The following is a 26,921-nucleotide window of genomic DNA, read 5'->3' on the forward strand; positions in this document are numbered from 1 at the left end:
TAGCCACAATATCAAGTGTTTTGGTTTTTTTTTTGCCAACACCCCCATAATTATGACATCTTAGTTTGTAAAAAAAAAACAATCATTAATGATAAACAAAAAACATTTTTTTCTACAATTGGCTTAAGATGTTGCATTCTTAGCATGTTTTGATAAACAAACCAAAAGCCAATCATAAAGTTTTTTTTCAAGCCAACCGGGAAATGTTCATAGGCATGAAATTTATCGCCAAATCTACATAAAACATTGTTTATGGACAAAAACTGTAAAACACGTTTCTACGCAATCGAAAGCTAAACAATTGATACACATTCTTAGTGGCGAAACTGACCTTAGCAAATGTTAGACATTCAAGGACCCACCCCCTTTCCCAGATCTCGGAGATGCGTGCACCGATTTAAGCGAAATTTCGTATGTCACCCCAAAAACACGAAATTGGTATAAAATGTTGAGGTCAAATAACCTGGGGGGATGCCCGATCCCAAAACCCCCCGAACGGACATGTTTTCCGATTGGGACAATATGGGTATCAAACGAAAGGTATTCAAGAATAGAGTATGAACTTGGTATACAAATTTCACCCAAAGTGTCCGGGGGGTCCCCCACCCCCGAAAAACCCCTCCAACGGGACTCTTTCACCGATTTGGGCAATATGGGTATCAAATGAATGGTATTTTAAAGAAGATTACAGGGTCACGTCCAGTCGTCCTGCCGTTCAGCAGGACATGTATATCGTGACAGTAAAGGACTCAAATAAAATGTCTTTTGGGTCTTAGGACACCAAACTGTCATGTAGGACGACCGAGAATATATTGTATTCAAATGAAAGGATATGTCAGAGGGCAATCGACCTTCCATCCCACCCAGGAAAAAGGAATTAAAAATAGTAAATAGTAAACTACACTTGCCCAAGGAAAAGGGTACTGAAACTACCCTTCCCAAAGTAAAAGGGTATTGAAACTACCCTTCCAGAAGGAAAAGGGTACTTAAAGTACCCTTCCCCAAGAGAAAGCGCACTAAAACTACCTTTTCCCTTGGGAAAGGTACTAAAGCTACTTTTCCCCTAGGGAAATGGTACTGAAACTACCCTACTCCAAGAGAAAGGGTATGAAAGCTACCTTTTTTCAAGGGAATTGGTACTAAAAATACCCTTTCCCAAGGGAAGGGGTACTAAAATTACCATTTCCCTTGGGAAAGGGTACTATAACTACCATTTCCCTTGGGAAGGGGTACTATAACTACCATTTGCTTTGGAAAAGGGTATTTAAACTATCCTTTCCTTTGGGAAAGGGTACTAAAACTGCCCTTTCCTTTGGGAAAAGGTACTAATGCTACTCTTCCACAAGGGAAAGGGTACTAAAACTACAATTTTCCAAGGGAAAGGGTACTAAAACTACTCTTCCCCAAGGGAAAGGGTACAAAACTACCCTTCCCCTAGGGAAAGGGTACTAAAACTAACCTTCCCCAAGGAGAAGGGTAGTTTTAGTATCCCCTTTCCCCCTTTGCCAAGGGAAAGGGTACTAAAACTACTCTTCCCCAAGGGAAAGGGTACAAAACTACCCTTCCCCTAGGGAAAGGGTACAAAACTACCCTTCCCCTAGGGAAAGGGTACTAAAACTACCCTTCCCCAAGGAGAAGGGTACTTAAACTACTCTTCCCCAAGGGAAATGGTACTAAAAATATCCTTATTCAAGGGAAATGGTAATAAAAATACACTTTCCCAAGGAAAAGGGTACTAAAACTACCTTTTTCCAAGGGATTGTGTACTAGAAGTACCCTTCCCCAAGGAAAAGGGTACTAAAACTACCATTTCCCTTGTGAAAGGGTACTATAACAACCATTTCCTTTGGGAAAGGGTATTATAACTACCATTTACTTTGGAAAATGGTACTAAAACTACCCTTACCTTTGGGAAAAAGTACTAAAACTACCCTTTCCTTTGGGAAAAGGTACTAAAGCTACTCTTCCCCAAGGGAAAGGGTACTAAAACTACAATTTCCCAAGGGAAAGGGTACTAAAACTACTCTTCCCCAAGGGAAAGGGTACTAAAACTACCCTTCCCAAGGGAGAAGGGTACTAAACTACTCTTCCACAAGGGAAAGGGTATTAAAACTATTTTTTCCGATGGGAAAGGGTACTTAAACTACCCTTCCACAAGCGAAAGGGTACTAAAACCATCCTTTTGTTTGGGAAAAGGTACTAAAGCTACTCTTCTCCAAGGGAAATGGTACCAAAAATACCCTTCCCCTAGCGACAAGGTACTAAAACTACCCTTTTCCAAGGAAAAGGGTATTAAAACTACTCTTTCCCATGGGGAAAGGGTAATAAAACTAAAACCTTTCCCAAAGAAAAGGGTATTAACACTAGCCTTTTCCAAGGGAACTCATTATGGCAAATTTTAGCGAAATCGTTTTATAAGTGCGCCTTTTATGGTCCCACGAACTTAAATCGGGAGATCGGTCGAACTTAACCTACCAAGTAAAGAATTTGTTCAAAGTTTCCGCTCAATATCTCAATTTTTTTCTTGATCGTTTCGATATTCTGAGTCGACCTAGCCATGTCTGTCCGTCCGTCTGTCGAAATCACGATAGAGGTCGAACGCGTAAAACTAGCCGCTTGAAATTTTTCAAAGATACTTAAAATTGCTGTAGGTTGTTGGGGATTGTAAATGGGCCATATCGGTTCAGATTTGGATATAGCTCCCAAATAAACCGATCTCCCGATTTGATTTCTTAAGCCCCTGGAAGGCGCAATTTTTGTCCGATTTGGATGAAATTTTGCACATAATGTTCTGTTATAACTGCCAATAACTGTGCCAAGTACGGTCCAAATTGGTTAATAACCTGATATAGGTCCCATATAAACCGATCTCCCGATTTGACTTCTTGAGCCCGGGAAGGCGCAATTTTTGTCCGATTTGGCTGAAATTTTGCACATAATGTTCTGTTATGGCTTCCAATAACTGTGTCAAGTACCGTTCAAATCGGTCAAGAACCTGATATAGCTCCTATATAAGCCGATCTCCCGATTTGACTTCTTGAGCCCCAAGAAGCTTCAATTTTAATCCGATTTGGCTGAAATTTTGCACGTAGTGTTCTGTTATGACATCCAACAACTGTGCCAAGTTCCGTTCAAATTGGTTAATAACCTGATATAGGTCCCATATAAACCGATCTCCCGATTTGAATTCTTGAGCCCCAAGAAGCTTCAATTTTAATCCGATTTGGCTGAAATTTTGCACGTAGTGTGCTGTTATGACATCCAACAAATGTGCCAAGTACCGTCCAAATCGGTCTTTAAACTGATATAGCTCCCATATAAACCGATCTCCCGATTTGACTTCTAAAGCCACTAGAAGCCGCAATTTTTGTCCGATTTGGCTGAAATTTTGCACATAATGTTCTGTTATGACTTCCAATATTTTTGCTAAGGACAGTCCGAATCGGTCTATAACCTGATATAACTCCCATATAAACTGATCTTCCGATTTGACTTCTTGAACTCTTACAACCCGCAATTTTTGTCCAAATTGGCTGAAATTTTATGTTATGCGTCTCTACAACTGTACTAAGTACGGCCCAAATCGGTCTAACACCAGATATAGCTCCCATATTTTAGCAGAATCCATGGTGGTGGGTTCCCAAGATTCAGCCCGGCCGAACTTTTACTTGTTTACACGCTTTTACTTGTTTACTTTTAGATCCTTTGTCAGCGTATTTCCTGAGACTTGACGGCAAATTTTAATATCAGATCGTTTGATGCTCCCAAGTGCCTTTGATTTTGGTCCCATACTATCCCAATCAGTCTTTTGTCCGTTTCGGGGGTTAATGGGGTGGGGAAACCGGAATAGATCCGAATATGTTGTTTGGGTCCCATTCCTAGGGTAGCCATACCCAAACGAAAGATTTTCTTTGTCTTATTTCTTGCAACAAGTTTCTAGGAGGAACCTTAAGTGATTTCAAACCTTAAAATGGTAAGGTTTGGAAAATATACGCATACATAGCTTTTTTTTTTGCATTTTGGGAATTCGAAAACCGGAACAGACATGATTGATATAAGTTTCGTATTCTATTGCCATTTAACATTCATTTGAGTTCAAAATGCTCCCCATTGGTTTACTTTTCACTTCGAGTAGTGCTTTGGGGGAGGGGGGTCTTTTGTCGTTATCACTGAAAGAAAATTATTTTGCTCTAGCCAAACAAAATATTCAAATAGTCATTACCATGGCCCCAATTTGGGGGTAATTAACAAATCACCACCAGAGCCACACACAAGCACACACACACACACATAAACACTCAATCACTTACCTCCTCAATGCAGGTCTGCAGACATGAATGCGTAACATTGCCCAACAATGACACTGTAGTTGTGTCGTACTCTTGGGATAAAGCATCATTGAAAAGTGTTGCATTTGTTAAATGGGTAATTAATTGATTAATGTCCATGTTTAGGTCATTAACAGCAGGGGCCGTCGCAGCAGTAGGGGCTGATTGGTCTTCGGTTTCAACAGCTGGGGTAGTTACATTTCCACTTCCATTTTCTCTTGCTGCGTTGTGAGTGACATTTGCTGAGGTTGCCTGCGATGAAATTGTTGGCAACCCTATTACCGCCAACACTGACAAGGAATCACCATCATCAGCTGCTGCTGCTGCAGCAGCATTCGAGGCCAGCGTTTGTTGATATTTATGCTCTAATGGTTGTTGCTGTTGTCGAGTTGTGGTGGCCGCACATAGCACAAGACATTGAGGCAAAATTAATAAATTAATTAAAATGAATTTTGTAGAAGCCTGTGTGATGCTTCTTTGATATCGTTGTTGTTGTTGTTGCTGCTGTTGCCGCCGCTGCGGTGTTGGTGTTTCTGTTGACTTTGACATGGATGTGAATCTTGTTGTTTTTGTTGTTGATGACGTTGATTTTATGGCTGATTTGTAATTTGACATTTTACAGCTTGACACTTTGACATTTGGCAAACTTTGACATTTATGCGATTTAAAATGGTGTTGGTGATTTGATTAGGGGGTTTTCGGTTTTTTTTTTTCGGTATTCTATTTTTAGTTTCTTTTTTTGGTGTTTTGTTTTTTAATTATCAAATTAGTTGAGTTGTATTCTTTGTTGTTTTTTTTTACTTCGAATCCGTTAATGACAGTTTAGTTTGATTAATCGTTGATCATTATCTGTGGGAAGATAATAATAGGGTGCTAAAATTTTAGTTTTTGGTCTAACCTCAAATGAAAACCAAGTCAAAAGATTTAAAGTTCGCCTGGGTCCACCACCTCGGGTGCATATGTAAACCACGTTTCGTTATAATCCGGTCAAAAATGCATAATTTATGCCCCCATAGCAGTTATATCCCAATATGGTCCGATTTGGACCAAATTTGGCGCGGACATTGAGTGGTCTTACAAGTACAAGTCATTGTTCAAACAAAATATTGGCCTTTTTGGTAGCTATATCCATATGTAAACCGATCTGAACCATATACGACTCGAATGTCGAAAAGCCTAACATAAGTCACTGTGTCAAATTTTAACGAAATCGGATTATAAATGCGCCTTTTATGGGGTCAAAACCATAAATCGAGAGATCGGCCTATATGACAGCTATATCCAAATCTAAACTGATCTGAGCCAAATTGCAGAAAAATGTCGAGGGGCCTAACACAACTCACCGTACCAAATTTCGGCGACATCGGACAATAAAAGCGCCTTTAACGGGCCCGAAACCAAAAATTGAGAGATCGGCCTATATGACAGCTATATCCAAATCTAAACTGATCTGAGATCGGTTCAGATTCGGATATAGCTCCCATATAGACCGATCTCGCGATTTAAGGTTTTGGACCCATAAAAGGCGCATTTATTGTCAGATTTCGCCGAAATTTGGGACAGTGAGTTAAGTTAGGCCCGTAAACATATTTCTGCAATATGGCCCCGATCGGTCCAGATTTGGATATAGCTGCCATATAGACCGATCTCGCGATTTAAGGTTTTGGACCCATAAAAGGCGCATTTGTTGTCCGATGTCGCCAAAATTTGGGACAGTGAGTTGTGTTAAGCCCTTTAACATTTTTCTTTAATTTGGCTCAGATCGGTCCAGATTTGGATATAGCTGCCATATAGACCGATCTATCGATTTAAGGTTTTGGTCCCATAAAAGGCGCATTTATTGTCTGATTTCGCCGAAATTTGGAACAGTGAGTTAAGTAAGGCCCGTAAACATATTTCTGCAATATGGCCCCGATCGGTACAGATTTGGATATTGCTGCCATATAGACCGATCTCTCGATTTAAGCTTTTGGTCCCATAAAAAGCGCATTTATTGTCCGATTTCTCTGAAATTTGGGACAGTGAGTTGTGTTAGGCCCTTTAACATTTTTCTTTAATTTGGCTCAGATCGGTTCAGATTTGGATATAGCTGCCATATAGACCGATCTATCGATTTAAGGTTTTGGTCCCATAAAAGGCGCATTTATTGTCTGATTTCGCCGAAATTTGGAACAGTGAGTTAAGTAAGGCCCGTAAACATATTTCTGCAATATGGCCCCGATCGGTACAGATTTGGATATTGCTGCCATATAGACCGATCTATCGATTTAAGGTTTTGGTCCCATAAAAGGCGCATTTATTGTCCGATGTCGCCGAAATTTGGAACAGTGAGTTGTGTTAGGCCCTTTAAAATTTTTCTTTAATTCAACTCAGATTGGTCCAGATTTGGATATAGCTGCCACATAGACCGATCTCTCGATTTAAGATTTTGGACCCATAAAAGGCGCATTTATTGTCCGATGTCGCCGAAATTTGGGACAGTAAGTTGTGTTAGGCCCTATAACATTTTTCTTTACTTCGGCTCAGATCGGTCCAGATTTGGATATAGCTGTCATATAGACCGATCTCTCGTTTTAAGGTTTTGGACCCATAAAAGGCGCATTTATTGTCTGATTTCGCCGAAATTTGGGACAGTGAGTTGTTTAAGGCCCTTTGACATCCCTCTTCAATTTGGCCCGGCTGAACTTAACGCCTTTTCACTTGTTTTTTAATTACGCATGTTTTTAATTTATTCAGTATATAACAGTGCACTTGGGATTTCAAATATAGTCAATAAATTTTTTTTAGTTATTTTTCTTTTTCTTGGTTTTTTTTCGTTTTCTTATTTTTAGCTTTTTACAGATTGGTTTTCTCCATAGAAATTCCCATTTAAATTTCCAAGTTTTATAGTTCACTAGGTATTTTTATTGTTTTGATTTTGTTTGTGCCTTGCTTTTGTTTTAATTAAATATTCATCAATTTATTGATCACTTTTATAGGGTTGCCACTATAATTAAAAAAAATTGCAAATCTATTGCCCATTGAAACCTTTCCGCCCCCATCCCACCTCGTTAGAGTAGATGTTGCCTTCACACATCAGACCCATTGTAATTTATTTTCTACGTTATTTTCTCGTTTCTCTTGCCTTCTTGTTATTATTTATGATCTTGCATTAATTGTTTATTGTTTTTGTTTTTTTTTCGATTGTTTTTTTTTTACTTTTTCGATTTTAACAAATAAGCTGTTGCTTTGTTTTGTTTTTTTTTGTTTTCTTCTGACATTGCTTTAGAAATACAGGGAATTGAAAGCACGTGATAAAACCGGTTAAATGTATGCGATAAGGCAAAATTTTTTGTTCAAATTTACCGCAAAAAAAGGTTAAGCATTCATTTGCAGCGTTCATTGGTTTGGCATGAGTCAATATTAGAAGATGTAGTTTACAAAGATTTGAATTCTTAAGGCAATAAGATAAAAATAAATAAAAAATACTCTAAGTTCAGCTGGGGCGAATCTTGGATTATCACCTCCAGTGACTCTGATTTAAATTTATATAAACGAACTCATTTGCTAACTGTTCTATGTTGAAGAAATCACAAGCCTATCGATAGTCGATTTGGTAATGAGCTGGATAAAGCAGGGGTAATGGTTTTGATTCCCACCAGAGAGGATTTGCCCTTATATCTCAATCTATGCCTTAAATTCACGTCAGTTTTTGTAGGAAAATGACCTGACGAGACAGAAGTCGCCATCCTCACTGATGCGGTGTTAGATAGCTAGACCTTCCTTTGGATACCAGTGAACATTGATCAGTAGATAGAGTTATTGAATTGTTGTCCACCAGACCACAACTCCATATAGCATAGGATTTTGACTTCTTGAATCTCTATAGGGCGCAATTCTTATTCGAAATGGTTAAAATTGTGCATAAGGTGTTTGGTTGTTACTTCCAACAACTGTGCCACCACGTATGGTTCAAATCGGTCCATAAACTAATAGCCGCCATGTAAACCGATCTCAGAATTTGACTTCTCGAGCCTCTAGAGGTAGCAACTCTTATCTGGTTTAGCTGAATTTTCACATGAGCAGTTTGCTTTTCAATAACCGTGCCCGGAATGGTCCATACTGATATAGCTGTCATATAAACCGATTTCAGAATTTGACTTCTCGAGCCTCTATAGGGCGAAATTCTTCTGCGATTTGGTTGAAATTTTCGATGAGGTATTTTGTTTAGACTTTCAACAACTGTGCCAGGAATGGTTCAGACCGGTTTAAAACCTGATATAGCTGACATAAGAATGGATTTTTACTTCTTGAGCCTTTAAAGGGCGCAATTCTTTTCCGATTTGGTTTGAATTCTTATCCAATGTGGTTGCAATTTTACATGAGATGTGTTGCTTAGGCTTCCAACAACTACGCCAAGTATGGTCTAAATCCTTTTATTGCCCGATATGATTTATTTGGCTGAAATTTTAAACGTGGTATTTTTCTATGATTTCTAATAGTCAGGACAAGTACGGCCCATGTGTAACTGTAGATTTATCTGTATAGTTGAAAAAGCTAATCAAAGAAAGTGTAAAATGCGATCCATGGCCTTGCTCGGCCGAACTTTTTTACTTGTTTTCATTACTTTTTTACTTTTTTCATTACTTTTTTTGTTAAAAATATTTTTATTAAAATTTTTTATACCCACCACCGCAGGATAGAGGGTATATTCATTTAGTCATTCCGTTTGCAACACATCGAAATATGAATTTCCGACCCTACAAAATATATATATTTCGGATCGTCGTAAAATTCTAAGATTTAACGATGTCAGTGTGTCTGTCCGTCCGTCTGTCCGTCCGTCCGTCCGTCCGTCTGTCCGTCCTTCTGTTGTTATTACTCTACAGCCTTCAAAAATTGAGATTTTATGCTGAAATTTGGCACAGATACGTATTTTTGATGCACGCTAATTAGGTTCTTGAACGTGGCAAATCGGACCATATTTGGATATAGCTTCTATATAGACCGATCTGGCAGTAAGCGGTCTAATACCCATAAATGCTTTATTTTTTATCCGATTTTGCTGAAATTTGAAACAATAAGTAGTTCAAGGCTTCCCGACACCTGACCTTAATATGGATTGGATCGGTCCATATTTAGATATAGCTGCCATATAGACCGATCTTCCGATAAAGGGTATGAAGCCCATAAAAGCTTTATTTTTTATCCGATTTCGCTGAAACTTGCAACTGTGTAAGCCTCTGCCGATAGGGTCTGAAGCCCTTAAAGCTTTATTTTTGAACTGATTTCGCTAAAATTTAAAACAGTGAGCTATATTTAGCCTCCTGACATCCGTCCTAAATATGGTTCTGATCGGAGTATATATGTAGATATAGCTGCTATATAGACAGATCTCCCGATAACGAATCTCAAGCCCATAAAAGCTTTATTTATTACCCGATTTCGCTGAAATTTGAATCAGTGAGTAGTTTTAGGCCTCCCAACACAGGACTCAAATATGGTTCTGATCGGACTATATTTAGATATAGCTGTCATATAGACCGATCTGCCGATAAAGGGTCTAAAGCCCATAAAAGCTTTATTTTTGAACTGATTTCACTAAAATTCGAAACAGTGAGTTATTTTTAGCCTCCTGACTTCCGATCTATATATGGTTCAGATTGGACTATATTCAGATATAGCTGCCATATAGACCGATCTCCGGATAAAGGGTCTGAAGCCCATAAAAACTTTATTTTTTATCCGATTTCTCTGAAATTTTAAACAGTGAGTAGTTTCAGGCCTCCCAAATATGGTTCTCATCGGACTATATTTAGATATAGCTGTCATATAGACCGATCTGCCGATAAGGGGTCTGAAGCCAATAAAAGCTTTATTTATTACCCGATTTTGCTGAAATTTTAAACAGTGAGTAGATTAAGGCCTCCCAACATCCCACCTAAATATGGTTCTGATCGGACTATATTTAGATATAGCTGTCATATAGACCGATCTGCCGGGACAAATGAAAATTTTGCCCATGAAAATTCCACTAAGGAACGGGGGCAAACTTCTCCCATATCAATGAGTGCTGTCCGATTAAAGTTTAAGCTCAATGTAAAGAGCCCTCCTTTTTTATGCCGAGTCCGCGGTGTGCCGCGGTGCGATATTTTTTTGGGGTGAGGTTTTTACGTGGCATAATACCTTACAAAAGTTGCCAGCATTAGGAGGGAACAACCAACGCAGAACATTTTTTCTGATGCTCTCGCCAGAAATTGAACCCTGGCGTTCAGCATCATTGATGGACGTGCTTACCGTCCTACCATCTCTACAATTCTCGAATATAGGTATTCGCTTGCAAATTTTGCACAGATACTCGTACTACTTGTTGATGTAGGTCATTGCAGATTCTCAATGGGCTATATCGGTTCAGATTTGGATATAGCTGCAATTGTTATCAGATTTGGCTAAAATTTTGAGCAGAGCGTTTCGTTATGACGTCTAACAACGTCTTAAAGGCCTGGAAATAGTAATTGGGTTCCGATTTGGATGAAGTTTTGCATACAGTGTTTTATTATGTCTAACGACAGTAGAGCCAAGTTAGAGTATCGTGGTTTCGATTCCCACCTACAGCCTGGTCTGTCATTACTTTGGTATAACAATGGACTAAAATAGTCTAAGTGAGTCTGTTAAAAAAAGTAGATTCTAACCTAACCTCACAAAATGCTCACCAACACCCATTGCCTATACGCGCCAGGTCGGTCATAAATCAATATAGCTCCACTATAAAACGATTCCTATTTAACATCTGTAAATTTTTAGCAGAATCTAAATCTCAACTTTTACGCACATGGACCGTTTTTTACTAGAACTATCTTTTTGTAAAGTTCAATGATTTTTCCACTCAAAAAATCTCTTTAACCTTGACATCAATATTTGAAAAATTTTAGAAATTTTTCAAATCTTGACAGTTGCTCATGCCTCAATGGCTTTCAACACTTGTTGTTGTAATAAAACTTTTATTACATGAACAACATTTGCCATAAAATTGGCTTCGCTTTTTTTACGACATTTCACTCCAGCACTTGGAATTGATTCAATTAATAATAATCACATAATTTTTTTTTATTAACCATATATACATTTCTTTTTGTTGTAGTTTTTGCTTTTTATGTTTGGGATGTGCGATTTCACTGTCCTTCCCCGACACAAATTGATGGGCACGATACTTCATTAAGTGGGGGATGTCATGTCCGCCACAAGCACTTGTTGCACGCATATAAAGGGTAAAGGGTGCCTCTTTAGGGATGAGAGAAATAAATAAATTTAAAAAGTTTTTATAAGAAATATACACTAAGGTAACCCTTAAAAATACCGTATATGGAGAGAGAGAGAGAACTTTGTAAAGTCGGTCCTGGTAAGATTAAGTTATAGTGACAGTCTTAAATCAGACTAACTAAGCCTATTTTTGCCCATTGTGATGCCGACAGACACATAAGTCTGGTGGGAATAGAACTCACAACCACTACACGGATAATCCGAGACAGCTACTAAAATAAAGTCAAATTTTATGAAATATTTTTTTTTTTATTTTATTTATTTTTGTATTTTATATTATTTTTTTTTATTTAATTTTATTTTTTTTAATTTTATTTTATTTTATTTTTATTTTTTTTTTTATTTCATTTTATTTTTTTTTTTTTAATTTTATATTTTTTTATTTTATTTTATTTTATTTTATTTTATTTTATTTTATTTTATTTTATTTTATTTTATTTTATTTTATTTTATTTTATTTTATTTTATTTTATTTTATTTTATTTTATTTTATTTTATTTTATTTTATTTTATTTTATTTTATTTTATTTTATTTTATTTTATTTTATTTTATTTTATCTTATTTTATTTTATTTTATTTTATTTTATTTTACTTTACTTTACTTTATTTTACTTTACTTTACTTTATTTTATTTTATTTTACTTTACTTTACTTTACTTTACTTTACTTTACTTTATTTTATTTTATTTTATTTTATTTTATTTTATTTTATTTTATTTTATTTTATTTTATTTTATTTTATTTTATTTTATTTTATTTTATTTTATTTTATTTTATTTTATTTTATTTTATTTTATTTTATTTTATTTTATTTTATTCATTATCTCTATTGTTTTTTCTAAATTAAATTTCATCACTCTAAAACAACACCCAATGCTACTTCACCATCATCAAACATCATTTGAGAGCGGCTACATAATCAGATCATGTGGAGAATGCGACATGTATCTGACATTTTTTGTTTTTTTTTTCTGTCACCAAATATGTATGCAGGACCACCACCCCTCCATAAGGGCAACAACAATACACGGTCATATATCATAATTCATTCATTTTTTATGCTTTACACCATCACAAAACCAAACGCACTTACACACACACTCACATACATTTTGCTAAAGATCAATTCTGATTTTTTTTAATAGTTGTTTTTTTTTATTATTTTATTATACTCTGAATGGCAAAACCCCTCTAGCGCCGCCGCTTAGAAAATAACTGAACAACATACCACTATGACTTCAACGACACTACTATGACACATGCAGTAAAGTAGCGAGAGCTTTTGTTAACAATCGATAAAAAAAATGCCTTCGATTTTCGTCTTCGTTTGTATCTCAGCTTGAGCTTCGTTTTTTCTGCAACTCTCATTTTTTATTTACTACCCTAAAGTAACGAGAGCAACAGAGAATGAGAGAGAGAGAGAGCGCGCTGCCATATAAACCGATCTCGTATCTTTACTCTTGAGCGTGTAGAGGGCGCAATACTTATCCGATTGGGCTGAAATCTTGCATGAGGTATTTTGTTATGACTTCTAATTTCAATTCAAAATTCGTTGTCTGTTTGTTTAGAAATTAGGTGAAATTGGACCATTACTAATTTTTTGGATTTGTGACTTGAGCATTCTAATGCTAAGCTACGATTTTTCGATTTTCTATATACGCACATTCCAAAATTTTTGGATTTTAGTGCTTTTGTTTGTTTTGACTGTTTGGCATCACTGATTTTGGCACATGGAATTTGGATGGAATGAAGGAATGGTTTGACCGTCCTTTACGAAAGTGCAGTGAAGGAATAGAGAATGCGAGTGAGAGAGAGATTGCGTGTTGCATTTTTGGATTGCACTTCATTTTCCAATTTGTGCGGATTAAGGTAACTGTTGTTGCGCGTTTGATTGTTTGAGATTGCTGTTGCCAAAGAGGCAACCCTCTTTGCTTTGTACCTTATAACCATTCACAATATAATCACTCAAACAAAACTATCGACGGTTTAATATTATTGTGTCACGATAGTTTTTGCAAAAAAACTCAATACATTGAGAAAAAATTTACACCGTTAATGTGCGTTTGTTTTCGATATCTTATCGCTATCACGTTTGTATCGCAACTGATCGTCTCAAGCAAGTTGTCTATAGTTGTTATACTTGGAACAACGAACGTATCAAACAAACAATCAACGCATGCTGAGCTTGTGGCGTTGTTGTTGTAGTTGTTGTTGTCAGTCCATCCCCATTTAGGGTGGGCTGAGCAAATGTTATGGCTTGTTTGTTGTTGAGCGAGGGTTGAACGTGATTTGAATTGTCTTGTGTTACTTTGCTGAGCTTTAGTTTGAATGGTGTAAGCCAATGTTGACTTTATTGTTATACTTATTAACCATTCACAATGGTATTAATTAAACAAAACAAGCGATGCTTTAACGTGCAAGGGTCACGAGAGTATTTACTCTGAGAAAGAATTTAGATATAATTTTAATAAAAAAAATTGGAAAAAATTTCCCATAGAAACGAAATTTTTAAAATCTTCTAAAGAAAATAAAATTTTGACAAAATTTCCCATAGAAATGAAATTTTTACAAAATTTCCCATATAAATGAAACTTTGACAAAATTTCCCATAGCAATGAAATTTTGACAAAATTTCCCATAGAAATGAAATTTCTCAAAATTTCCTATAGAAATGAAATTTTGACAAAATTTCCTATAGAAATGAGATTTTGACAAAATTTGCTATAGAAATGAAATTTTGACAAAATTTCCCATAGAAAGGAAATTTAGAAATAAAATCCCATTAAAACGAAATTTTGACTAAATTTCCCATAGAAATGAAATTTTCACAAAATTTCCCTTAGAAATGAAATTTTGAAAAAAATTCCCATAGAAATGAAATTTTGCCAAAATTTCCTATAGAAAGAAAATTTTGACAAAATTTCCCATGGAAATGAAATTTTGACAAAATTTGCTCTAAAAATTAAATTTTGACAAAATTTCCTATAGAAATGAAATTTTGACAAAATTTCCTATAGAAATGAAATTTTTACAAAATTTTCTATAGAAATGAAATTTTGACAAAATTTCCCTCAAAAATGAAATTTTTGACAAAATTTCCCAGGAAATGAAATTTTGACAAAATTTCCTATTGAAATGAATTTTTTGACAAAATTTCCCATGGAAATGAAGATTTAATAAAATTTCCCATGGAAATAAAATTTTGACAAAATTTCCCAGAGAAATGAAATTTTGCCATAATTTCTTTCGAAAGGAAATTTTGCTATAATTTCCTATAGACAAGAAATTTTGACAAAATTTCCCTTAGAAATGAAATTTTCACAAAATTTCCCATAGAAATGAAATTTTGACAAAATTTCCCTTAGAAATGAAATTTTGACAAAATTTCCCTTAGAAATGAAATTTTGACAAAATTTCCCATAGAAATGAATTTTTTGACAAAATTTCCCATAGAATTGAAATTTTGATAAAACTTCCCATAGAAATGAATTTTGACAAAAATTTCCCTTAGAAATGAAATTTTGACAAAATGTCCTATAGAAATTAAATTTTGCCATAATTTCCCATGGAAATGAAATTTTGACAAAATTTCCCATAGAAATGAAATTTTGAAAAAATTTCCCATGGAAATGAAATTTTTAAAAAATTTCCCATAGAAATGAAATTTTGCCATAATTTCTTTCGAAAGAAAATTTTGCTATAATTTCCTATAGACAAGAAATTTTGACAAAATTGCCCTTAGAAATGAGATTTTGACAAAATTTCCCATAGAATTGAAATTTTGATAAAATTTTCCATAGAAATAAAATTTTACAAAACTTTACATAGAATTAAAATTTTGACAAAATTTCCCATAGAATTACAATTTTGACAAAATTTTCCTTAGAAATAAAACTTTGCAAAATTTCCTAATAAATCAGTTTTTTTTTATTTGAAATATTTTGTACATCCAAAAGCATTTTTGTCTTCTTGAACTACCTCCCCGCGTTAAATATTTAAAGTACCATTTTTTACATAAGTCTACCTTTCCCCTCCCCCACTCTAGTTATAAAACAGAGTCTATAAAAATTCTAAAATCATTTCCTTGAAGCTTCCTTGGCATAATTTGAAAATTTATTAGCATTTAACGGAAATTTTAACAGTTCTGGTATGAATGCCATTCAGTTTTTTCACGCCCTAATGTCTTTTAGTGCTCATTTCTCCACGACGAGGGAGAGGAGGAAGGGGGAAGAATGGGAAATTGCCAACAGGTATTTTTCAACCTGTCTTTATGGAGTCTAAGTTGTCATTGCCATTTAAGTCAACACCACTTGACTTGTTCCGCTCCGTTAAGGCAGCCATTTTTGTATAACGAAAATATCTTTAAGGCCTTGTTGGATTGGCATGGAAAGGGGGGGAGAGAGTGTAAACGTGGCAAAGGAAGCTGATGGCGGAAATCGAGCTACTTAAATGTTCAATTACTTTACACCATGTCTTGGGTTTTTGTTTTTTTTCCTACACCCTCCCCTACAAGCCATTGTTCAATGTCATTTCTTAGCATCTGTTGAGAGCCTCAGTGTCTAACGGAAACGGAAATCATCTCAACAAAGGTTCGTTCGTTCATTTCTCAGGGTGTTGAAGTGTAATTTATATACACAAATTTCCACCTCATTGTGTGATAAATATTCAGTTTTTTTCTTTGCTAACGAAGAGAAAATTTTAAGCCAGTCATGCCAGTTCTTTTTGTCAACACCTTTTTTCATACCTCCCCTCCTAGCATTTCTTTCCTAAAAGGAAATTTGTTTATTGAATTTTTTTCCAATTCCTTAGCAAGGCCATGATTTTCCAATTTAAGTGCCGGCAATTTTAAAGAGATTAAGCCGAAAAGGTGCCAGTTATATGAAGTTAGGGTCGTTTGGAGTATGCCAAAGGTTTCAAAGGACTCCTTTATAGTGACTGGCTTGTTTTTGTTTTTTAAGCCCAAGGCTAAAAAAATAATAATACAAAAATATTGAATTTGATTGATGACAATGATCGTTAAAACATTCCCATTTTCCCTCTTTGGCTGCCTTTCTTCCCTTTTTTTTTCTTCATTTATGCCTGAAGGCATTGCATTAACAATAAATGAGAGACATTGATTGGGTTTTGTACATGAAACTTGGTAATGGAAGTTTAAAGAATAATGGCATTAAAAATTTAAAAGAAAACTTAAGCAAACCGGAAATGTTGGGAAACTTTTCTTTTTAGGATATCATCATACTATAAATAGAAAGGGTAAACAAATGGGAAATTTTTTTTATTCATTTTGATGAAAAAAAATTATCAAAATACCATTTTTATGGGAAATTTTGTCAAAATTCCATTTCCATGGGATTTTGTTTCTAAATTTCCTTTCTATGGGAAATTTTGTCAAAATTTCTTTTCTATATAGTTTTGTCAAAATTTCATTTCTATTGGAAATTTTTGTTTAACTCCATTTCCATGGGAAATTTTGTTAAAAAAAATTTTGTCAAAATTCATTTCTATGTCAAAATTCATTTATATTGAAAATATTGTCAAAATTTTATATTTATGGGAAATTTTATCAAAATTTCATTTCCATGGAAATTTGTATTAAATTTCATTTCTTTGGAATATTTTGTCAAAATATCATATCTATGGGAAATATGGGAAAATTTCACTTCTATGTGAAATTTTTTTTAAAATTTCATTTGTATGGGATATTTTGCGAAAATATCATTTCTATTGGAAATTTTGTCAAAATTTCATCTTTTGTCAAAACCTCTTCTTTTAATTGGAAATTTTTGTTTAACTCCAAAATTTCACTTCTATGGGAAATTTTGTCAAAACTTAATTTCTATGAGGTATTTTGCGAAAACATCATTTCTGTGGGAAATTTTATCAAAATTTTATTTCCATGGAAATTTTTACTAAAATTCATTTCTATGGGATATTTTGTCAAAATTTCAATTCTGTGAGTAATTTTGTCAAAATATCATTTCTATGGGAAATATTGTCAAAAATTTCGTTCTTATGGGAAATTTTGTCAAAATTTCACTTCTATGGGAAATTTTGTCAAAATTTAATTTTTATGGGATATTTTGTGAAAATTTCCTTTTTATGGATAGTTTTGTCAAAATTTCATTTCTACGGAAATTTTTTCAAAATTTTATTTCTATGGGAAATTTTTTCAAAATTTCATTTTTATGGGAAATTTTTTTAAAATTTCATTTCTATGAGAAATTTTTTCAAAATTTCATTTCTATGGGAAATTTTATCAAACTTTCATTTCTATGGGAAATGTTGTCAAAATTTCTATTCTGCGAGTAATTTTGTCAAAATATAATTTCTATGGGTAATATTGTTAAAATTTCGTTATTATGGGAAATTTTGTCAAAATTTCACTTCTATGGGAAATTTTTTCAACATTTAATTCCTCTGGAATATTTTGTCAAAATTACATATCTAAGGGAAATGTTATCAAAATTTCTTTGCAATGGGAAATTTTATCAAAATTTTTTTGCTATGGGAAATTTTATAAAAATTTCTTTACTATGGGAAATTTTCTTCAAATTAATTTTATAAGAAATTTTATCAAAATTTCATTTCTATGGGAAGTTTTTGTTAAATTTTCAATCTATGGAAAATTTTTGTCAAATTTTCAATCTATGGGAAATTTTCTTAAAATTTTTTCTATGAAAAATTTTGTTTAATTTTTATTAGAAATTTTGTCAAAATGTCATTCTTATGGGATAATTTGTCAAAATATCACTTCTATGGGAAATTTCGTCAAAATTTAATTTCTGTGCAAAATTTTGTCAAAATTTCATTTCGGTTGAAAATTTTGTCAATTTTTTATTTTTATGGGAAATTTTGTCAAAATTTCATTTTTATGGGAAATTTTGTCAAAATTTCACTTCTATGGGAAATTTTATCACAATTTCACTTCTAGGGAAATTTTTTCAAAATTGCATTTCTATGGGAAATTCTGTCAAAATTTCATTTCAATGGAAAATTTTGTCAAAATTTCATTTTTATGGGAAATTTTGTCAAAATTTCACTTCTATGGGAAATTTTATCAAAATTTCATTTCTGTTGGAAATTTTGTCAAAATTCGACTTCTAGGGGCAATTTTATCAAAATTTCATATATATGAGAAATTTTGTCAAAATTTCATTTCTATGGGAAATTTTGTCAAAATTTCATTTCTATGGAAAATATTGTCAAAATTTGATTTCTAAGGAAAGTTTTGTCAAAATTTCAATTCTATGGGAAATTTGTCAAAATTTCATTTCTATGGAAAATTTTATCAAAATTTCATATCTGTGAAAATTTTTTTCAAAATTTCATTTCTATGAGAAATTTTATCAAAATTTCATGTCTATGGGAAATTTTGTCAACACTGCCAAATTGGATCGAAATCGACTAAAGACTTTAAGTCTGGAGATCGGTTTATAAAATCCGATTTTATGAGATCTGAAGGTCAGGTTTATATACAAAGAATACGAAATCATAAAAAATTGTTTCGAAAACTTTTTTTATACCCAAGAAATCTGCAAAATTTAAAAAAATATCCGGATATTTATCCAATTTACCGGGTAAATACCTTTTGGGTATTTACCCATCGCCCATCTCTAGCCACGGCTGGTAAGTATGTCCGATTAAGGATGTGTTTTAGGTTGGAGCGGACCCCCAAATACATGGCTCTTGAATGAAATTCGTTCTTTTTTTCTCTCAAGCACCTTTCGTCTGAGCCCTAGAATGTAGTGACTGGTCTATGTACCCATTTGGGGGGTTTTGGGCGGCCCCCAAGCACCCGACCCCAATAATGGAAACCATGTTTTGTTTTAGGTGACTGTAAGAGCGGGAAAAAATTTCGAACGAATCGCATTACCAATCTCCGAGATCTGGTGTTTTTAAAAATTAAGGTAATGAGAAGTGCTTTTTAAGGAAGAGATGGCATCTCAGACATTTCGACTAAATTGCAAATTGCAAATTTTGGCCATGAACATTCCACTAAGGAACAGCGGGAAAACTTCTCACATATCAATGAGTGCAGTCCGATTCAAGTTTAAGCTCAATGATAAGGGGCCTCCTTTTTATAGCCGAGTCCGAACGGCGTGCCGCAATGCGACACCTCTTTGGAGAGAAGTTTTCACATGGCATAGAACCTCATAAATGATGCCAGCATTGGGAGGGGAAAACCACGGCGGAAAATTTTTTCTGATGGTTTCGCCAGGATTCGAACCCAAGCGTTCAGGGTCATAGACGGACATGCTAACCTCTGCACTGCGGTGGCCTCCTTTTCGACTCAATTATGGATATCAAATTTGTGCTCCACTCTGAAATCCCTTTAATTTAAGCCATTTATTGTCATGGTCGGTAAATATGAACCGTTTGGAGGTGTTTTGGAGCTGGGGTGGCCACTCGCACTTTACCTTGAAAACAGATGTCAAATTCGTACTTTACACCCACATACCGTTGATTTGAGCTCCATATTGCCCTAGTCGGAAATAAAGTTGTGTTAAGGGGGTGCATTAGGGCGTACCCCCAAACACTTGGCTCCAAAATTGGATTCGTTTTCTAGTCTCAAATATCTTTAATTTGAGTCCAATATTATCGTTATGGGTCAATTAACTTATTAGACGTATTTTTAGGAGAAAAAGTGCCACCAAGACTTAAAGGCAAATTTTAATGTCATATTCGCAATCTACTCCCAAATACCTTTCATTTAAGTCCCGTGTAGTCATGATCGGCTCATATGTCCTTTTAATGGTACTTGGACCTAATTTTTTATGCCATATTTATTTGAGTCCCATATTGACAACATTGAATGAATCTGTTTAGAGGAGTTCTGGGATTGCAACAAGGTTAATACGATATACCTTTTCTAGTCTTCAATACCTATCATCAAGCCTGTGTTTCGTTCCACACCAATCTACACAATCTGTGAAATTTTAAGAAAATCGGTTCAGCTGTTTTTGAGCCTATGGGATAAACAAACAAACACTAATTGATTTTTATATACAAGATTTTTTTAAATTTTGTTATTGTGTTTGATTTGTATTTAGTTTTTTGATATCTGGCAGCCACACTGCACTGTAGATTAGGAAAGTTTTTTAATATATTTTTAAAGTATGTCACTAATTGCCATTCTATAAAATTTTATTATGGAAAAGTTAAAATTTTCCACATTTTCCCAAGGCACTACCACATTTGGTCTCCCTCTTCCCCACTTGCCTTTCATATTGTTGCCTTCTAGTTTAGTTTGTCAACTCTTTGTTTTAGTCACTTTTACTCTCACCCTACAAAGAAAAGACTAACCTAGTATTGAGGTTTGTGTGGTTTTATTCATAGTATTGTAATAAAAAAAGCTTTTTAGCCACAGTCATTACTTTCGAAAAGTCTTCTGGTTAGTTGTAATTTGAGCAATTAGTATTTTTTTTTTTTTTTTTGTTACTTTTAAAGAGAAAAATGTGTGTTAACCATTTTGAATGTGCAACATTGCAAATTTTCTCAAAATTGGACCCATAAGCTAACACAATGGTAGAGTTACAAATTCGGGATTTTCTGGAGCATAAAGTGCATCCTTGACATCCGGTACAAATATCGGGAATACCTATGTCAGCCCTTTACTAAAGCAATACCATAGGGTATTGCCCTTTACCTCTTTACCATAGGGTATTAAAAATACAATAAAAGCCTTACAGGAAAGAATTAACTTTAAATGCAAATATATCCATCATTGTGTTGCCAATGTTGAAATCTTCATCTGGATTCTTTGCACAAACCGGCAGATATGGAATAAACAGAACCTGTATATTATTGGATACTATCTGAACTGGGCCCGCTCCGCTGCGCCTTCTTTTACTTTATATGGAGCAAAAATTTTCCTTTGAATATCTATTTTCGACAATTAAAGAGCTGTTAGTGAAATACCATGCTACGAAAATAGTATATCGCTTGACTAACAGTTTAACAATATAAGTGCCTTTAGCTGAATCCCATATGATATTTATTGGTCTACGAATTTAAGTTTAGATGTAAGGTGTACTCCATTCTTAAAATACTTCATTTCAGCCCGATATTCTCATGATGTCTGATTTAGTGGTGTTTTCGGGGGAGAGGTGGTCCCCCAGATACTTGGCTCTGAAATAATATCAGCATCGTGCTCTTCTCTCAAATACCATGTATTTAAACCCCATATTGCCATTAGCTTAAGAGGAGTTTACAGGATGAAGCGTCCCCCAAACACATGGCCCCAAAATAGGTTAGCAAATTCGTTTTCTAATCTCAAATACATTTCATATGAGCCACATATTGGCATGGTCGAAAAATTTTTTCCCTTTGGGTATGTTTTGGGAAAGGGGTGATACCCCTACATTTGGATATCAAACTAGTATTCTACTCCCAAATACTTTTATTTGAGCCCCATATTGCGAAGATCACTAAAAAATTGCTGTTTGTGGGGTATTTTGGGAAAGGGATAGACCCCCAGAAAATTGGTTCCGAAAATGGGTATCAATTCTTACTCTACCCCCCAATACTTTTCATTTAGGCCCACATTGTCATGGTCGGTAAATATGCCCGATTTAGGGGTGTTTTGGGGAGTCGGGTGGTCCCCCAAACACTAAGCCCTGAAAATATATCAGCAACATGCTCTATTCTCATATACCTATGTATTATTAATTTGAACCCCATATTGACATTGGCCTCAATATATCAAATTCGTTTTCTAATCTCAAATACCAAAAGCCAGCAAATATGTCCGGTTTGGGGTATGGACCTTAAAATCTATGAATATCGAGCTCCACTGTCTTGAAGACCCAAATTGTCTTGGTGAGCAAATACGTCCTATTTGGGGGTTGTTATGGTGGTGGGACGCCCCCAGGACTCCCGTCGGGACGGGACACAAATAAGGCTGATGTTGCAAATTTTTTTTTTCTGATTGCCAGCCTCTCATCCATTAGAGTAAAGCTGGAGACAAGGTGTTTCAGTCTCCGACTAACCACAAGTACACAGCCAAATTATGCCTCGTGTTGTGGCAGTTATAATATATTGTAGTTCGTCACTGTTTGGTCTTGTTTAGTGACGCCATTCCCGGTCCAACGCAGTTTCTCATTTTCATTCGGATAAGAATTGCGCCTCGTAGGGGCTCGAAAACATTGTAGAAGTCATTGTGTAATATTTCAGTTCATTCGGATAAGAATTGCGCCTCGTAGGGGCTCAAAAAGAAAAACCGGGAGATAGGTTTATATGGGAGCTGTATCACGCTATTGATCGATTCAGACCATATTGGACACGTATGTTGAAGGTCATGAGAGAAACCGTTGTACAAAATTTCTGCCAAATCGGATGGGAATTGCGCCCCCTAGAGACTCAAGAAGTCAAGATCCCAGATCGGTTTATAGGGCAGCTATATCAGTTTATGTACCGATTTGCGCACAGTTATTGGAAGTCATAACAGAACACCTCATGCCAAATTTCAGCCAAATCAGATGAGAATTGCGTGCTCTATTGGCTCAAGAAGTCAAGATCCAAGATCAGTTTATATGACAGCTATCTGGTATAGCTATTATGAATCGATTTAAATCATACTTAACACAGTTATTGATTTTTCCGTTAAATCGGACGACAATTGCGCCCTCTAGAGGCTCAAGAAGTCAAGACCCATGATCGGTTTATATGACAGCCAGAACCGATTTATATCATACTTAACACAGTTGTTGGAAGTCATAACAAAACACCTCATGCAAAATTTCAGTTAAATCGGACGACAATTGCGCCCTCTAGAGGCTCAAGAAATCAAGACCCAAGATCGGTTTATATGGCAGCTATATCAAAACATAGACCGATTTGAACCATACTTAGCGCAGTTGTTGAGCCCTCTAGAGGCTCAAGAAGTCAAGACCCAAGATCAGTTTATATGACAGCAATATCAAAACATGGACCGATTTGAACCATACTTAGTGCAGTTGTTGGAAGTGATACCAAAATACCACGTACAAAATTTCAGTCAAACCGGACGAGAATTACGCCCTCTAGAGGCTCAAGAAGTCAAGACCCAATATCGGGTTATATGGCAGCTATATCAAAACATGGACCGATTTGGCCCATTTACAATCCCAACCGACCTACACTAATAAGAAGTATTTGTGCGAAATTTCAAGCGGCTAGCTTTACTCCTTCGCAAGTTAGCATGCTTTCGACAGACAGACGGACGGACATGGCTAGATCGACTTAAAATGACATGGCGATCAAGAATATATATACTTTATGGGGTCTCAGACGCATATTTCGAGGTGTTACAAACAGAATGGCGGAATTAGTATACCCTCATCCTATGGTGGAGGGTATAAAAACCCATATGGGCTATGTAATATTTGAGATACCTGATAATAAAAACTACAGAATTTCAATGCTAGTCCTGCTTAGAAATTTGAGAGTGGATCTTTTAAGCAGGAACGCTGTCAGTAGGATAAACCTTCTGTGAATGTTTATTTGGTAGACAACACCTGAACTAATGGATACATCAAATATTGAGTTGCCCAAAAAGTAATTGCGGATTTTTTAAAAGAAAGTAAATGCATTTTTAATAAAACTTAGAATGAATTTTAATCAAATATACTTTTTTTTACATTTTTTTTCTAAAGCAAGCTAAAAGTAACAGCTGATAACTGACAGAAGAAAGAATGCAATTACAGAGCCACAAGCTGTGAAAAAATTTGTCAACGCCGACTATATGAAAAATCCGCAATTACTTTTTGGGCAACCCAATAGTAATAGGACATTTTTGGTCGCACTTATTAACTCGAATTTCTCACAATTAGTTTATCGTAGAAAATTTCGCCGAAATTTGTCTTCCCCCCAAACAAGTAGCACCTTCTGAATTTTTCTTTAAGCCTTAAGCTCTTCATACAGCTGAAGATACTTAAAACAAAACTCTATGGCTACCAAAGAAAAATATTTACAATCAGCCTTAAGCAAGCTCGCTTTGAAGGGCCATAACTTAATGTTAGCCTTTTTGTAGAAACTTTTCACATTATTATTATAGGACTAAATTAAGGAAAGGCTCAAAAAAAGTTCAAATTGAATTGTGCGAGTAGCATAGGATATTGAATCAATAACTTTTTATTAGACTTTAATACTGTTTTTATTTGTTAGCAAATTGTTTTTTATGTCTGCGAGCTTCAGGAGAGGGAGAACCAATGTTTCTTAGGAAGTTGAGGCTTTGCTTTGAGGTTTTCTTTTTGTGAGGTTTTCTGTAATGGCGAATCCCAAAAATACAACCTTAATCCAATTATTTTATAATTTTCTCATATAGATATTTTATCCAAAGGCCAAACCAGCAAAACAAACAAACAAAGCTCAAAATCAAATAATAACGAAATCAATACTTGCAATGAATTTTCCAAAAGATACTTTTTTTTCTCTTTCATATATGTGTTACAGCCAACAGAAGAGACGTCCCCATATATACCCTCCAAATAAGGTTGTCAAATAAAATTAAATTAAATTTAGTTATTGGTAGGTTGTACAAACAAATATCACTCAGTGCTTTTCCATATTTGTGGGATTTTCATTTGTGTGTGTGTATGATTTTTTTTGGAGGGAAATTTACATATTTTCCAAGTTAATTCTCATATTTTATTACATTAGGTGGCATTTTCAATTGAATTTTATGCCCCCAAAACATTTAAAACTTTACTGTGACCCAACACCAGACCAACAGAACTTCATAAATTTCAGCCATTTCATGTCCTTTTACACACTGCACACCAATACCAGCCACAAAACGGAAACGGAAGAGCCGCACTGGGTTTCCGTAGCATAGAAGTGTGTGATTTTTGGCTAACAGAATGGGAGAAATGTTGAAATAGAATATGCGTTCACAAAAGATGCACAGTAAAACGATTTAATTTAAAATTTTTAGGTACACAAAAAAAATATCACAAAAATTTTATTTAATTAAAAATAAAAATGTTTTCGATTACAAAATTAATTGAATCAATCATTTTGCGATTGAAAATGATTTTTTTTTTTCAATTACGATAGTGATTGAAATTTTTGTCATTTTCAATTAAAAAATTAGTTGATTCAATCATTTTCTTATGTCTTTTTCAATCAAAAAATTTGTTGATTCAATTATTTTTTTAATTGAATCTTAAAAAAAAAATCTATATATTTATAGAAAACTAACCGAACCGGGCCCGCTCCACTGCGCCTTCTTTAACTCTCTGATATCTTTTTAGGGTGGGGACATTTCGCCCTGAATGTGGATATCGAATTCGTGCCACTGTCCATGTCCACCTATGACGCTAAACGCCTGCGTTCGAATCTTGGCGAGAACATCGGACAAAATTTAAACCGGTGATTATCCTCTATTAATGCTGGCGACATTTGATTCTGCTAAAAATGTATACAACAAGTAAAAAGTTAGGCCTTTGGATACCCAACATCTCGGGTATATATGTAAGCCAACATTCGTCAAAATCCGGTGAAAAATGGAAATCTGAACCAATCTGAGCCAAATTACAAAAATATGTCGAAAAGCCTAACACAACTCACTGTCCAAAATTTCGGAGAAATCGGACCATAAATGCGGCTTTTACCTCCTCCCCAAAACCTTAACTCGATCTAAATCTTGATCGATCTATATGGAGGCTATATCAAGATATAGTCCGATATAGCCCATCTTCGAACTTAACCTGCTTATGTAAAACAAGTAAAAGCGTGCTAAGTTCGGCCGGGCCGAATCTTATATACCCTCCACCATGGATCGCATTTGTCGAGTTGTTTTCCCGGCATCTCTTCTTAGGCTAAAAAGGATATAAGAAAAGAGTTGCTCTGCTATTAAAACGATATCAAGATATGGTCCGGTTCGGACCACAATTAAATTATATGTTGGAGACCTTTGTAAAATTTCAGCCAATTCGAATAAGAATTGCGCCCATTGGGGCTCACGAAGTAAAATAGAGAGAACGATTTATATGGGATCTGTATCGGGCTATAGACCGATTCAGAACATAATAAACACGTTTGTTGATGGTCATGAAAGGATCCGTCGTACTAAATTTCAGGCATATCGGATAATAATTGCGACCTCTAGGGGTCAAGAAGTCAAGATCCCAGATCGGTTTATATGGCAGCTATATCAGGTTATGAACCGATTTGAACCTTATTTGACACAGTTGTTGAAAGTAAAAATAAAATACGTCATGCAAAATTTCAGCCAAATCGGATAGGAATTGCGCCCTCTAGAAGCTCAAGAAATCAAATCCCCAGATCTGTTTATATGACAGCTATATCAGGTT

The 26,921-nt window shown here is 34.9% G+C and overlaps 2 protein-coding genes across 8 annotated transcripts in view; one reads left to right on the forward strand and one right to left on the reverse strand.

The window, feature by feature from the left end:
- Positions 1–13,705, reverse strand: part of LOC106084130 (protein sevenless) — a 66,378-nt gene extending 52,673 nt beyond the window's left edge. The window contains exons 1-2 of one of the 4 annotated variants that reach the window (XM_013247623.2): positions 13,568–13,705; positions 4,311–5,177 (exon numbers count right to left, since the gene is read on the reverse strand). In XM_013247623.2, coding sequence (XP_013103077.2) covers positions 4,311–4,943 — 633 coding nt within the window. In that variant the 5' untranslated portion in view covers positions 4,944–5,177; positions 13,568–13,705. Of the gene's footprint in view, positions 1–4,310; positions 5,178–12,721; positions 13,535–13,567 lie in introns of those variants that run through there. The other 3 variants (XM_059366367.1, XM_059366366.1, XM_013247625.2) reach the window with 3 other exon arrangements.
- Positions 1–26,921, forward strand: part of LOC106084131 (uncharacterized) — a 700,945-nt gene that overhangs the window by 664,982 nt on the left and 9,042 nt on the right. The window lies entirely within an intron of this gene.

The sequence above is a fragment of the Stomoxys calcitrans genome, chromosome 4 (assembly GCF_963082655.1).
Source record: "Stomoxys calcitrans chromosome 4, idStoCalc2.1, whole genome shotgun sequence".
In the NCBI taxonomy this organism is placed as follows: domain Eukaryota; kingdom Metazoa; phylum Arthropoda; class Insecta; order Diptera; family Muscidae; genus Stomoxys; species Stomoxys calcitrans.